The sequence below is a fragment of the Canis lupus genome, chromosome 6, assembly GCF_048164855.1.
Source record: "Canis lupus baileyi chromosome 6, mCanLup2.hap1, whole genome shotgun sequence".
NCBI classification, from domain to species: domain Eukaryota; kingdom Metazoa; phylum Chordata; class Mammalia; order Carnivora; family Canidae; genus Canis; species Canis lupus.
Window position 1 is genome coordinate 66,463,132 of NC_132843.1, and position 12,351 is coordinate 66,475,482.

The 12,351-nt window shown below is 46.6% G+C and overlaps 1 protein-coding gene across 11 annotated transcripts in view; it reads right to left on the reverse strand.

Moving 5' to 3' along the window:
- CACNA1E (calcium voltage-gated channel subunit alpha1 E) overlaps nt 1-12,351 on the reverse strand; it is a 387,895-nt gene that overhangs the window by 282,515 nt on the left and 93,029 nt on the right. For all 11 annotated transcript variants that reach the window (XM_072831014.1, XM_072831009.1, XM_072831018.1 and 8 more), the window contains exons 3-4: nt 7,404-7,509; nt 6,426-6,565 (exon numbers count right to left, since the gene is read on the reverse strand). In XM_072831014.1, the coding sequence (XP_072687115.1) occupies nt 6,426-6,565; nt 7,404-7,509 (246 nt within the window). The remainder of the gene's footprint in view (nt 1-6,425; nt 6,566-7,403; nt 7,510-12,351) is intronic.

Sequence of the window (12,351 nt, forward strand, 5' to 3'; positions counted from 1 at the left end):
TCACAAGGGCCTTATTAGAAAAAAGAGGAAAAGCTCCAAGCTCAGATACACCTTCCCATTCTCCAGAGCTTACACACATGTACTCACAGTTAAGGGAAGAATCAAAACAAGTTGTCCCCCCAGCCAGGCTGGCAAAGTGTTGGCACAGCATGTTCTGAGCAGTAACATACATACATACATACATACATACATACATACATACATACGTGTGTGTGTATTTTACAGTGTTCAGCATATAGCTTAATAAATGGCAGCTTTCATTGGACAGCAAGTGCCAGGTGATCCTATCCTGTTGCTTTCTCCTTACCACTCCCTTTCACTACCTCTAGAAGGCTGGGTCTTTAATACTCAGCCCTGACACTGCTATCACCCCCAACACCCACAGTTAACCTAAAGGTAACACTGAGAACCCTGTAAATAAGCCCAAATGACTGGAAATCCATACTACTCAATAACCTAGAGACTGAATTCTCACCTTTCTTTTCTCTAACAAAGTGATAAGGATGGGAGCAAGCTGGGGTGAGTCCTAGCTCCATGAGAGAGATGCTGTAGATCAAGGGGAAGGACTGGGAATAGACAACCCTTCCCCACTCCTGGTCCCAGGCTTTCCTCAGTACTCTCTTCTATCCCATAGGTAACAAGAGATTCTGGGATGAAGCAAGTGATTTGATTCAAGTAGCATTTACTACATGTACTATCTACTACAATCCATGCTCTGGGGCTACAGAGATGAACAAAGTTGAAAGACAGTCCTTGCCCTTACTTCCCTGTTTTCAGCAATGGTTTAGGCACATCTTTGAGTTCCCATCCTCCTCGATCGCTTGCCCATCATTTCCAGGTGCTATGATTATTAAAAAGTCTAATACAGAATAATGACTTCAAATAATTTAGAATTTTCCAAGTGGCCTAACAACTGTTTAGAAATAGCATGTCCTGAATTGTGACCAATACGAGAGATCCCAAGTTATATAAGATAATAGGTTGTTAAAGGAATGGAATTTGTCATTCCATTCTACTGTCTTTTATAGGAGACATGAGAATATATTCACTTTGGTGTATCTTAGTCCCAGCATCTGCTTGAGTATTCCACAATACAAGTTTGTTAAAAAAAATGAATAGATAAATGAGTGAATGAACCAACACACCAATTAACGAAGTCGTGATTCAGTTTTTATACATTAAGCCCACGAGAGCTAAGTAACATGCCTTCTTAACCACAGAGCAGGGAGTTTTATTCCAAGCCCACAGACACAAGTCTTAGGATGGACAAATGGGACTCTGGTCCTCCTCAAGTCAACAAGGAAAGCCTCAGCTTTAGGTTGGGGATATTTGCCAAATTATGCCCCTCCCTGCCCATCCCACACTGCATCAAGGGAACTGAAAGACATGCAATCACGCTGCTTTGGAACCACAGAGTCCCGGAGCCCAGGAGGTTGGCAGGTGGCTGACAGTGTGGGAAAATGAGTAGGAAGAAGGACCTTGGTGCCAAAAGATGAGGGCCAAAGTCCTGGATCAAGTGCCTCCTAGTTAGGCACATACCCTCTCTGAACCTGTCTCTTTGTCTCTAAACTGAGGATAATAAGATCTCATTTGTGGGATTCTGAGGATTAGATGAATAAAGCACATATATTAACTTTCTAAATCATGAGCTCTCTCAATTTACAGACCTAAGAATACCAGAGGTTGGAAGGTCAGAGGTACAGGCAATACGGAGTGGCCCCAGCTCCCCATTCCTTAGCAAAGGTCACTGATAGAAGGTCTTTCACAGAACCAGCTGACACCTCAGCACCCCCATCCCACGCCCTCCACCCCGGTCACACACAGAGCTGAGAAGTTGTGCAGCCTCAGCCTGAGGCACCATATCATACGCCAGCACCTGTCATTACCCCTGTACATGAGAGGAGAATGTGAGGTGACACCTGGAGCTGAGCTGGGAACGAGGAGCTGCCAGCAGCAACTGCTGCAGAGGCAGATGGCAAGAAGCCTGAGGAGGGGGCTGTCCCAGGCGAAGTACCAGCCCTAGGTCAAAGGGCACAGTTCCAACTCCTGGATCTGAGATCAAGAAGCAGTTGATCTTGGGCTGAGCACTTAACCTGAGTACTAGATGATTCACAGCAAAAGCCTGATCTGCCGTCTCCCTGGGTTTCACTGCTTCTGAGACCCCAAGAGTTGTAAGATGCCCCCTGATTTCCTTCTTAGTAAAGACAGAAAGGAAAATGCTGTCAATGAAACTATATAACATCATTATTGTAAGACACAGGCTGATGTTGAAGATGCTAGAGCTTGAGAAATGCACACCATAGAAGCCCTGCAATGTGGTGCATGAAGGCACTGTGTGAACATAACACTAAATTTGAGTATCTATTCCTGTGGTATCAAACTGCAACCCTCAGCACCAATCTCAAGAGTGCCAAGCCCTTTCCCTGGAGTACATCTGCATGGGAATTAAGGAGAGAGAAAAATCAGGGATGAGGAACAGGGATGAAGTCCTATTGGTTCAGATGGACAGTGGTGGCCTTTCAGCAAAATCTGAAGAGCCACAAAGAGTGGGAGGCTGGAAGGCTGAGTAGGGGGAGAACAAAGAGGATAAGTGACTTGGCCTAAGGGTCACCACTTTTGCCCACTCGTGTGCACCCCCATACATGTAGGCGAGGACACGGAGGGCCTTCCTGGCTGGGCAACAGCCCCTGGTGACTCCTCCAAATCTGCTCCTCGAGCCATGTGGCAACCCTTATGAGAAGATAGTGCTTCCAGCTTCCAGCAGTCTTGTCTCATCGTGTCAAAGGGTCCAGTTCCACCATCTTACCTCATACATCCTAGCTCCCAGACCCCACACCAGAATGGCAGAGTCACCTGTATTAGTACTTCTACCCACCATAATGCCTCTTAAAATGTGATATCCTAAAGATGTACATCAGAACACTTTTAGTAATTAATCAGAGAAGCCCAAACCAGAAGGCAGATCTTGGTATCAAATAATCGTAAAAATGGAAAAGTACACATCTTCTGTGTATATCCATTTAATAAGCTGCTGGTCAAGCATTATAGACTGTTACCAAAATATGGAGTAATATGTACTATGCCCATTCTATATTGAGAAAAGGCAGCAAAATGTTAAGCATTGAAAAGAAAGCTTCCTTAGCATTAAAAGGGCTGGAAGGAAATACCACCAATAGTTATGAGTTCTTCTTGATCAGTGAATTGTTTTTTCTCTTTTGACTTTCCCATATTTTCTTTAATGTACACATAATAGTTTAAAATAAAAATAAATGGATGAGGGGTGCCTGGATGGTTCAGTTGGTTAAGCGTCCAATTCTTGATTTCAGCTCAGGTCATGATCTCAGGGTTGTGAGATCAAGCCCCACATCAGGTTCTGTGCTGGGCATAGAGCCTGCTTAAGAGTCTCTCTCCCAGAGTTCGCAGTCTTTACGTTCTGTCTCCCTTTCTGATATTTCCCACACATTTCTTCTCCCTTCCCTTATATTCCCTCCCCCTCACCTTCTGCCCCTCCCCCCCACTCTCTAAACAAACAAACAAACAAACAAACAGATGAGAAATTTCAAATGGCCTCTGACACATAGAACTCAGCAGGACCAACAATTCACAGAATCCTTTTTTTTAAGATTTTATTTATTTATTCATGAGAGACACAGAGAGAAGGCAGAGACATAGGCAGAGGGAGAAGCAGGCTCCTCACATCAGAGCCCAATGTGGGACTCGATCCCGGAACTCCGGGATCACACCCTGGACCAAAGGCAGACAGACACTCAACCACTGAGCCACCCAGGGATCCCCACAGAATCTTAACATATAATATACATATAGTACTTTTGTCCCAGAAAGAATCACAATATTTCTAAATGACTCAGAGTCTCATTTAGGCCTTTCACTCTATAGTAGACTTTACTTATTCTAGGGACACCTAAAACATCACCAAGCTATTATCAAAAAAGTCAGAAGATAATACACTTTGGTGAGGATGAAGAGAAAAGGGAACCCCCATGCACTGTTGGCGGGAATGTAAATTGGCACCGTCACCGTGGAAAACAGCATAGAGGTTCCTAAAAAATTTACCATAAATCCAGCATTTCCACTTCTGAGTATATATCCAAAGGCAATAAAATCACTGTCTTGAAGAGAGACTTACACCTCCACGTTCACTGTGGCTTCATTCACAATAGTCAAGATATGAAAACAACCTAAATGTCCATTGGTAGATGAATGGAGAAAGAAATACACACACACACACACACACGGGAATATTATTTAGCCTTAAAAAAAGAAGGAAATCCTGCCATTTGCAATAAAACAGATAAACTTGAAGGGCATTATGCGAAGTGAAATAACCCAAGCACTGAAAAGAAAGAGACTGCGTGATCTCATTTATACATAGAGTCTTTAAAAAAATATTGAACTCCTGTGTGGTCTCATTTATCGGAGAAGGACAAACATTATATGTTCTCATTCATTTGGGGAATATAAATAATAGTGAAAGGGAATATAAGGGAAGGGAGAAGAAATGTGTGGGAAATATCAGAAAGGGAGACAGAATGTAAAGACTGCTAACTCTGGGAAACGAACTAGGGGTGGTAGAAGGGGAGGAGGGCGGGGGGTGGGAGTGATTGGGTGACGGGCACTGGGGGTTATTCTGTATGTTGGTAAATTGAACACCAATAAAAATAAAATAAAAAAAAATACTGAATAAAAAAATATTGAACTCATAGTAACAGAGAAATGAATGGGACTTACTAGGTATTGCGGGTGAGGGATAAGCTGGTCAAAGAGTACAAACAATCAGCTACAGATGACTAAGTCCTGGAGACCAGCATGGTGACTATAGTTAATAATAGTGTACCGTACGCTTGAAATTTGCTGACAGTAGAGCTCAAGTGTTCTCACCACACACACAAAACAGGTAACTATGTGAGATGATAGATATGTTAATTAGCTTGATTGTGGTAATCATTTTGCGATGTATACCTAAACATCGCATTGCACACCTTAAATATATACAATTTATATCTGTCAATCATACCTCAATAAAGCTGAAAAAATAAAACATGAAAAAAAACTGCCCAGGTGTGCGGCATTGTCTACAACCATGCACTTCTGAAATACTATGTACAAATTATCTCTATAGACTAAATCATATTTAAAATTCAGTAGAATTTTCTTTTACAAGAATAATGTTCAGAAAATCCTTTTATAAGGCAACAGATGTTTTTAAACATCGTCTTCTCTATTTACCGGTTCCCTATATTGAGGGGTTGGTTGCTTACAAGCTCCATCTGAACATTCCAGTCCTTTACACCTTCAACTTCTTTTTCACTTACTCACCACTGGTGTGAAGGTTAAAAGTATGAGTATTATGTGTATTCCACAAGATAATGAGTAGACATGAATATTATAAGCTCTTATTTTCCTCAGGCTTTATCTACCTCCAGTCCTCTGTTTCCTGAAAGAAATATCCTCTTTGTCCTCCTCTCCTCTGGGCAATCATAATGGTGATTCCTCATTCCCCCTCCTCATTTTTCTACTATATTCTCCTCTTTTCCACACAGGTTTGAACTACTGTCTGGCAAGCAACTGGGTATGGGAATTTCCATGTCACACCCCTTCCTGCCATACCCACACAGGACAGGGGCGTTCCCGCAAGGCCTGGACCCCTACCCTCCCATGCAGGTACGAAAGTCATCTGACAGAAACAACAACAAGAAACCACAAGAACCCAGAGAGGCATGCCCATTATCACAAGCCTGAAGGACCATCACATATGTGGCTAACAGCACTGGATAGGCCCCAATAGAGGCAGACTGTATTCATTTTCCAAAAAAAAGATTTATAAAATATTTAAATAAATCTACTGCCAATAAATATATGCTGCCTATGACACTGCATCAGCAACCATTTAGTATTACTTATCAAACATTTGAATGTGACTCAGTTTTATTACCTCTTCATGTTAATAAATCCGCAAATCAATAAAAAATTCTGTTGTCAGGACACAAGCCTCAATGATCAGTTACGAAAATATCTTTGGGAGTCTTTCCAACATTCAAAGAAACACTGCACCTTATAGCATTTGGGGCCATCTGTGGTGGGTGCCCCTCAGGCTAGGGAAAGCTGATGGCTTTAGTGAAAAGACTCACTGGGATGTGTGTGTCCAGCACTAGCCAAACATGAAATGGAAAACCAGAAGACTGCAAACCACACACCTTGGTTCTGTAACCTCTACAGAAGGCCGCATGCATCTCCACAGACCCATATCCCCCTGCAGGTGGATCACCTACAGTCTGGCCCCATGAGAAATCTTGTCCTCAGTCCCTCTGCCTTCCCACTCCTGGGTTCCTTGCACCAGTCACTTTGTGACAACACAGGCATGTCCCCTCACACAAAAAAAGGAGAGACACAGGAAGAAGACTCACCCACTGAGGACCACGATGAAGTCCATGACATTCCAGCCATTGCGGAGGTACGAGCCCTTATGAAAGATGAACCCCAGGGCCACAATTTTGATACCGGCTTCAAAGCAAAAGATCCCAATGAAATACGGCTCTGTCTTCTCCTGCAGGATGAGGAGCAGAGGTACCGGTAAGGGAGGGAATATGCTGCATCAGATGCAGACAAAGACACCCCAGCCACCCTCTCCACTCTGATCATTCCTCTCTCCTACATGACACCTGGACATCTGCATGGGGCCAGCCGCAGGCACAGGTGGGAAGTGAGTACACTCACTGAACGACTCAGGGAGCCTCAGGGGAGCCAGCCACAGAGATGGATGGGTGTGGGGGGATCACACCCAAGCCAGACTTCTTCCCAGGTTGGATGACTGATATTTCTGGCTTGCCTTGGAGGAGGTGGCTTTTCCATCGCTGGCCTTCACTTACCCTGGAAGCTTAAGGGTTCTCACCTGCAGGTAATCAGGCTGGAACTGCTAATCCACACATTTGGATTTTAAGCAATTAGTTTGCCCTCTCTAGGGAGAACACACTGCACATGTGGTTCATTGCTTTAAGGAGAATATGGGCATAACATCTACGAAGTTCATCATCATGAATGCACATAAGCTTTGAGCATCCTTATCTCTTACTTCCAAAGTTCCTTAGGAAGGGAAGCGAAGTGGATGGCCCCTGTGCCTCCCCTTTCTTCTTGTCTGGCTGCCAAGTAATGTATACACAAGTGTTTGTGATGCCCTCAGAACTTCCAGGGAGTAGGAGTTAAAAAGGTCTTATCCTTATGAATCCCAATGAGGCTTGTCACCTGTCTATCCCTCAGCAAAGAAAAACTCCTCACAGAAACGTAGGGAAGGGTGAAAGGAAGGGGGCCAGGTGATAAAGCAAAGGAGAAGGGAACCAGGGAAGAGAAAGGACCAGGGTAAAGATGAGATGGAAGGAGGCACATACCAGTCTGCGGGACATCGGGGTCTTGTCATCCTCAGGAAGATGCTGTTCCAGGGCCAAGACAATGCAGTTGGCAATGATGGTTGCCAAAATCATGTACTCAAACGGCGTAGGAAAGATGAAGTTAAGGAACAGATTCACCAAAGAGAGGAATGCAGCCTCCAAGATGGCCATGCACATAAATCCGCAAACTTCATCAAAACCCATACGATGTCTGTGCAGGATGCATGATCTCTCTCGGCAAGCAGGCAGGCCGGGCAGTGGAGGGTCCTCAGCATGAGGAACTATAACCATTTCTGATGGGGCTCTCAACACAAAGCACTTTCTCCAAGAAAAGGAGGAATGTAGCCAACAAATGGTATAGTTAGAGATCTGGCTGGCACTCCAGATACTTAGGGAATTCAATGGCATAGCCGGGAGTAAGCAGGGCTGAAAACAAATGGAAAGAAGGAAGGGACACTGATGCAGTGGCAGGCAGGCTCCCGTTCTTCCCTGGCTTCGACTGCGGTGCTGGACGAGGACGCTTCAGCCAGAATCCAGCTGTGGCTGGCTGCTGCTGCCTCTGGGAATCACGGCGGGGGTCTCCTCCCCTAGAACCCCTGTTCAACTGAGTAGAAGAACCCTTGGAAAAAGAAGAATTCTCTCCATGTGAGCTCTCTTCTATTTCAATATCCAATTCAGAAAAATATTTCATGGGGTCAGGAGAAGCCTGCCTTGCCTCCCTCATTTTCTCCTAAGCTTCTTCACAGAGAGCAGAGAGACACATCAGAAGACTTAGTCCAGGACAGAAAACTCAGAGCGTCTAAGAACCAAACTACAAATGAACGGATAATGAATCCAGGCTTTTTTCCCATTGCATTTTTCTGCAGACAGATGAGGGGGCTCCCTGAGCCTTTCTGAACAACAGGACTGTGATTCAAGTGCCTGCATCCTGACCCCTGGAGGAAGGGGGTGCCACGAGCCCAGGGTGGGGGAGCAGGAGTGGGGAACTGTTAATAGAGGAGAGGGAATCACTGGTTTCCAGAGTCAAGTCATTCTGCATGGTGGCTTTCATTCCGTAGCTACTGCTGTGACAAACACAAGTGAGCTGATGCCACTGGTCTTGCCAAGCAACCTATGCTCTGGCAGCTTCTGGAAGCCAGGCAGGAGAAAAGAGTAGATCTGGCCAAGTGGAGGGAAGGCAAGGGACCATCCTCCCGGTCTCCCTGATATATCCAGGCCTGCTGTGTAGCCTGTAGGGCCTAGAGTTTTCCCCAGGGAGTACAAATCCTAATCAGGCCCCTGAGGCCTCCCCATCCCCATCATGGTATTGGCGTCAGTGGGAAGTGGGCATTCAGTGCATCTCTGCGGAAGGGCAGGGCACAGGGCACCTACATGCAGAGGTGGCATGTAGGAGATGTGAGCTGCCCCTCTGTTGCTCGGGCCCTGGTGCTGGAATGAGAGGCTGCAGCGGGTGAGACGGGAGCTGCACCGGAGCCTCCAGAGCATTTCATTCTCACTCCTCGGTGCCTGGTGCCGTCTCCTCCCCCTCACCATGCACCCACTCTCCTGCATGCTGCCCATCCTTCCTTCCCACACAGCCCCGGTGTTCACCCAGGACACACGCCCTAGGGACAGCTCTGCTGGCTTCTGCTGCTCTGTAAACGGGATGGGCTCAGAGGACTTCAGAGCCGACTCCCTGCCTCCACGCCCCACTGTGCTTGTTTAAACCATCCCAGTCAGAGGAGACTCTAAACACATGGATAGTCCCTCAGTATGCCCAGCCGTTCCTCCTCCTGCAGTCTCTCTAGGTACCAAACTAGGCCCCTGAGAGCTAAACATGCCAGCAGACACGCTCCACAGAGGCCCCTCTAGCATGCATGCCCACTTTCTTGGGACAAGCCCCTACCCACGACCCACCCAGGGCCACCAGCACCCACTGATCACAGAGGGTGGTTCCCCTCCTTCTCATCATTAGCCCTGGCCAAGTGTAGAGTGACCAGGGACCACACCAGAACCTGGTGTCCCATAGCCCTCAGATACCCAGAATCCCCCAGACCCAAATGGGAGCATGGAAGAAGTGGTGGCCCAGGCATCCAGCCATTTCCTGAGAACATGCCGACCAGCCACTGACAAATAGCAACAGAAGTAGAGGGCATTTAGGCACTGTTCCTAAAATGCAGGCCATGGGATGCTAGTACTATAGGAATTTGCAATCAAATAAATGGGGGAGAGCTGGAATTCAGGAAAGTGAGCAGGTTTCTCCCAGCAGGACTTCCTGCAGCCTTTAGTACTACTGTAAACAGTGCACAAGGCCTCCCACCAAAGGGTGTGGGAGTGATACACAGCATTCCCTAACTCACTTCACCGTATCATCCTCTTATCAGAACACCTCTCCTGGGCAAGGAATCAGAGGAACGTTATTTGGGAAGCTCTGATACAAAGGCCAGATGTCACTGCTGGCCCCAAGGTGTGGAAGGAGGGCTGGTGCTCTGGCAGGAGGGAATCTAGTGCCTGAGCCACCTCTTGCCTCATCCTTACTCCTGGCAAAACTATTCACAGAGTGTGGGGCTCAGCTGCCCTTTGCCAAGGCTGAAGGTACCCGCCCCAAGTGAGTTCAGAGGAGCTGCTCAGTGGGTCTGACAAACCTAGCATGTGGCCTGGGAACCAGCATGAATGCTCTCGTACAAGTGGCAAACATCATGAGCTCTCATTGGTCTGCTCAGGTTCTAGGGTTGCTTTCTGGGGTTCAGGTTTCTTCCCCTGAAAACCTTCAAGTAATAACCACCAACTTCAAAGTTAACAGCTCATAGCTGCTGACTTGCAGGCATGACAGGTCATGGTAGCTGTATGCCCCCCAGGCCTTTCTCCCTCACATGCCTGCTTGAACTGTTGCAGCCCCTCTGAGGCATCTACTCCTTGCTCGCACTCCCACACCCGCATCTCCCTAGCCAGATCACTGAAGCATCCAACTCCCTACAAGGACCCGTCAGCTCACCTACTCAAGAATGTCCAGGGCTAGCTTCAGGAAGGTGTGGCCAGCACCACTGCTGGGGGGCTCAGGGCAGGTGAAAGACTCCTGGCCCCAGGTGCTAATGAACCCAACTTCCTGTGACTGGCCAGACATCCGCATGGCTGAGAATTCATGAGGTCTCAATGAATGGCACTGTCTAAAGCCCTGGAGGCCACGACTGAAAAGTGAGGGTTTGGTAACTCAGAGGTTCTGAGAAGAACCCACTGCCATGTCTTTCCCAACCCGAATCCTCTGCCTAAGGTCTGGTGTCTAAGGACCCATGCAGAGCAGCTGTCCCCAGGCTTGGAATTTGGAACCTGTTTAAACACACATATCCTTGGGAGGCATGTCCCTTTAGACCTTACAGCTCATCTCCACCTCAGGATGAATTCGCGTTTGGGGCAATGAAGAATGTGAGGTGAGATTTCGCTGCAGAAGAAGAGGTGAGACTATGGGAATCCGATGTATCTGTGGACTAGACGACAAAAAGGATGGTCACTGGGAAATCTTGGGAGAGGACATCCATTTCTGGCTGGAGCCCAACCACTCTCCCTTCCAGCCCTTTCCCTCCCCCCTCATCTCCTTCTCTTTCTGAAGAGAGTATGAAGAATGGGTGCCAACATCTTGGCACTTTTGCCTCTACCTGCCATGGGCTTTCTTGCTCTTTTCTGGTCGTATGTCAAGAGCACACTAAAACATCACCTCTGTGAAGGTTTCTCCCTGTGTCCCAGAGCTCTTTACATTGTACAATTTTATTATTTCTCCTCATTTGTCTCCCCCAAGAAACTATAGCTCAAAAGCAAGGATGTGTTCATGCTCATCTCTCCAATGGTGGTGCTTACCAGAGCCCCTGATACATGGTAGGAGCTGACTCAATGTTCACTGCAGGTGTGAATGAATGGGAGGCATCCCCTAGCAGCAGCTCCACTGAGGAGCCATCACAAGGGCTGCCCCATAATCACTCGCTCTGGCTCGGGCCTTGGGCTCCCGCCCCCCACCCCACCCTTGGGAGCTGACTCAAAGGTGCCACTCCCATTTCTTCTCATCTACCCTCATAACTTCAAGCTAAATGAACTTGGCTCTAAGGCTTGTGGCTCCACTATATCTCCCAAGGGAAGAGACTGGACTGCAAATAATGGCCCAGGGGCCAAGGGAATCCACCTCAGACTAGACAAAAGATGTGACCTGGAAAGGTCAAAGGAAGCTCCACGTTGCCAAGGCCTCAAAGGACAAGGCCCTTTGAGAGATGGTAATGGAAGACTGTCCAGGACTCTGATTCCTTCTGCCCAGGAATTCAGTGGTTCCCATTACATTCTGTGCCGGACACCAAACACATTTTGGAGACCTGTATCTCTCCTTGATGTCCAGACTGTAGTCGGAGATCTTGAATAAACAGAACTAGCAGGGCAGTGAGTGTGGGAGCCTAAGGGCAAGGGCTTTGCCTGTCCTATTCACCTCTGGACCCCTTATGTCCATCACACAATAGGAACCCAATAATTATCTCCTAATTAATGAATCAATTGATCGATAAGTGAATTGCATAGAGAAACCAGAGTCAGAGGTATCCTTGCAAAGGTATCTCATATTTTCTCCACACTGTGCACCCACTTGAACTTTTTGTACTAGACTTTGTGTACGCACATTAGCTATTCAAAAATAGAAACCAGCATGCATAGAAGATCCCTTTAACGTAAAAAAGATTTTTGAGAAAGGAGCAAAGGAAAAAAAATCTGTCATGCTAGAAGGATAATGCATTTTCTTGGGATAGTAGGGTTACTTTCACTTTCTTTTCTACTCCTTTATGCATTGGCTTGAATGTTATAACAAGTATGTATTAATTTATAATTATAAAATCAATTAAAGCTATATGTTTTTGAAAAAACATAAACCAACACAATAAAACCATCCCATCCTGTGGGTCATGGAAAGCAGCACAAGGTTTCTGAGAGGACCTTATGC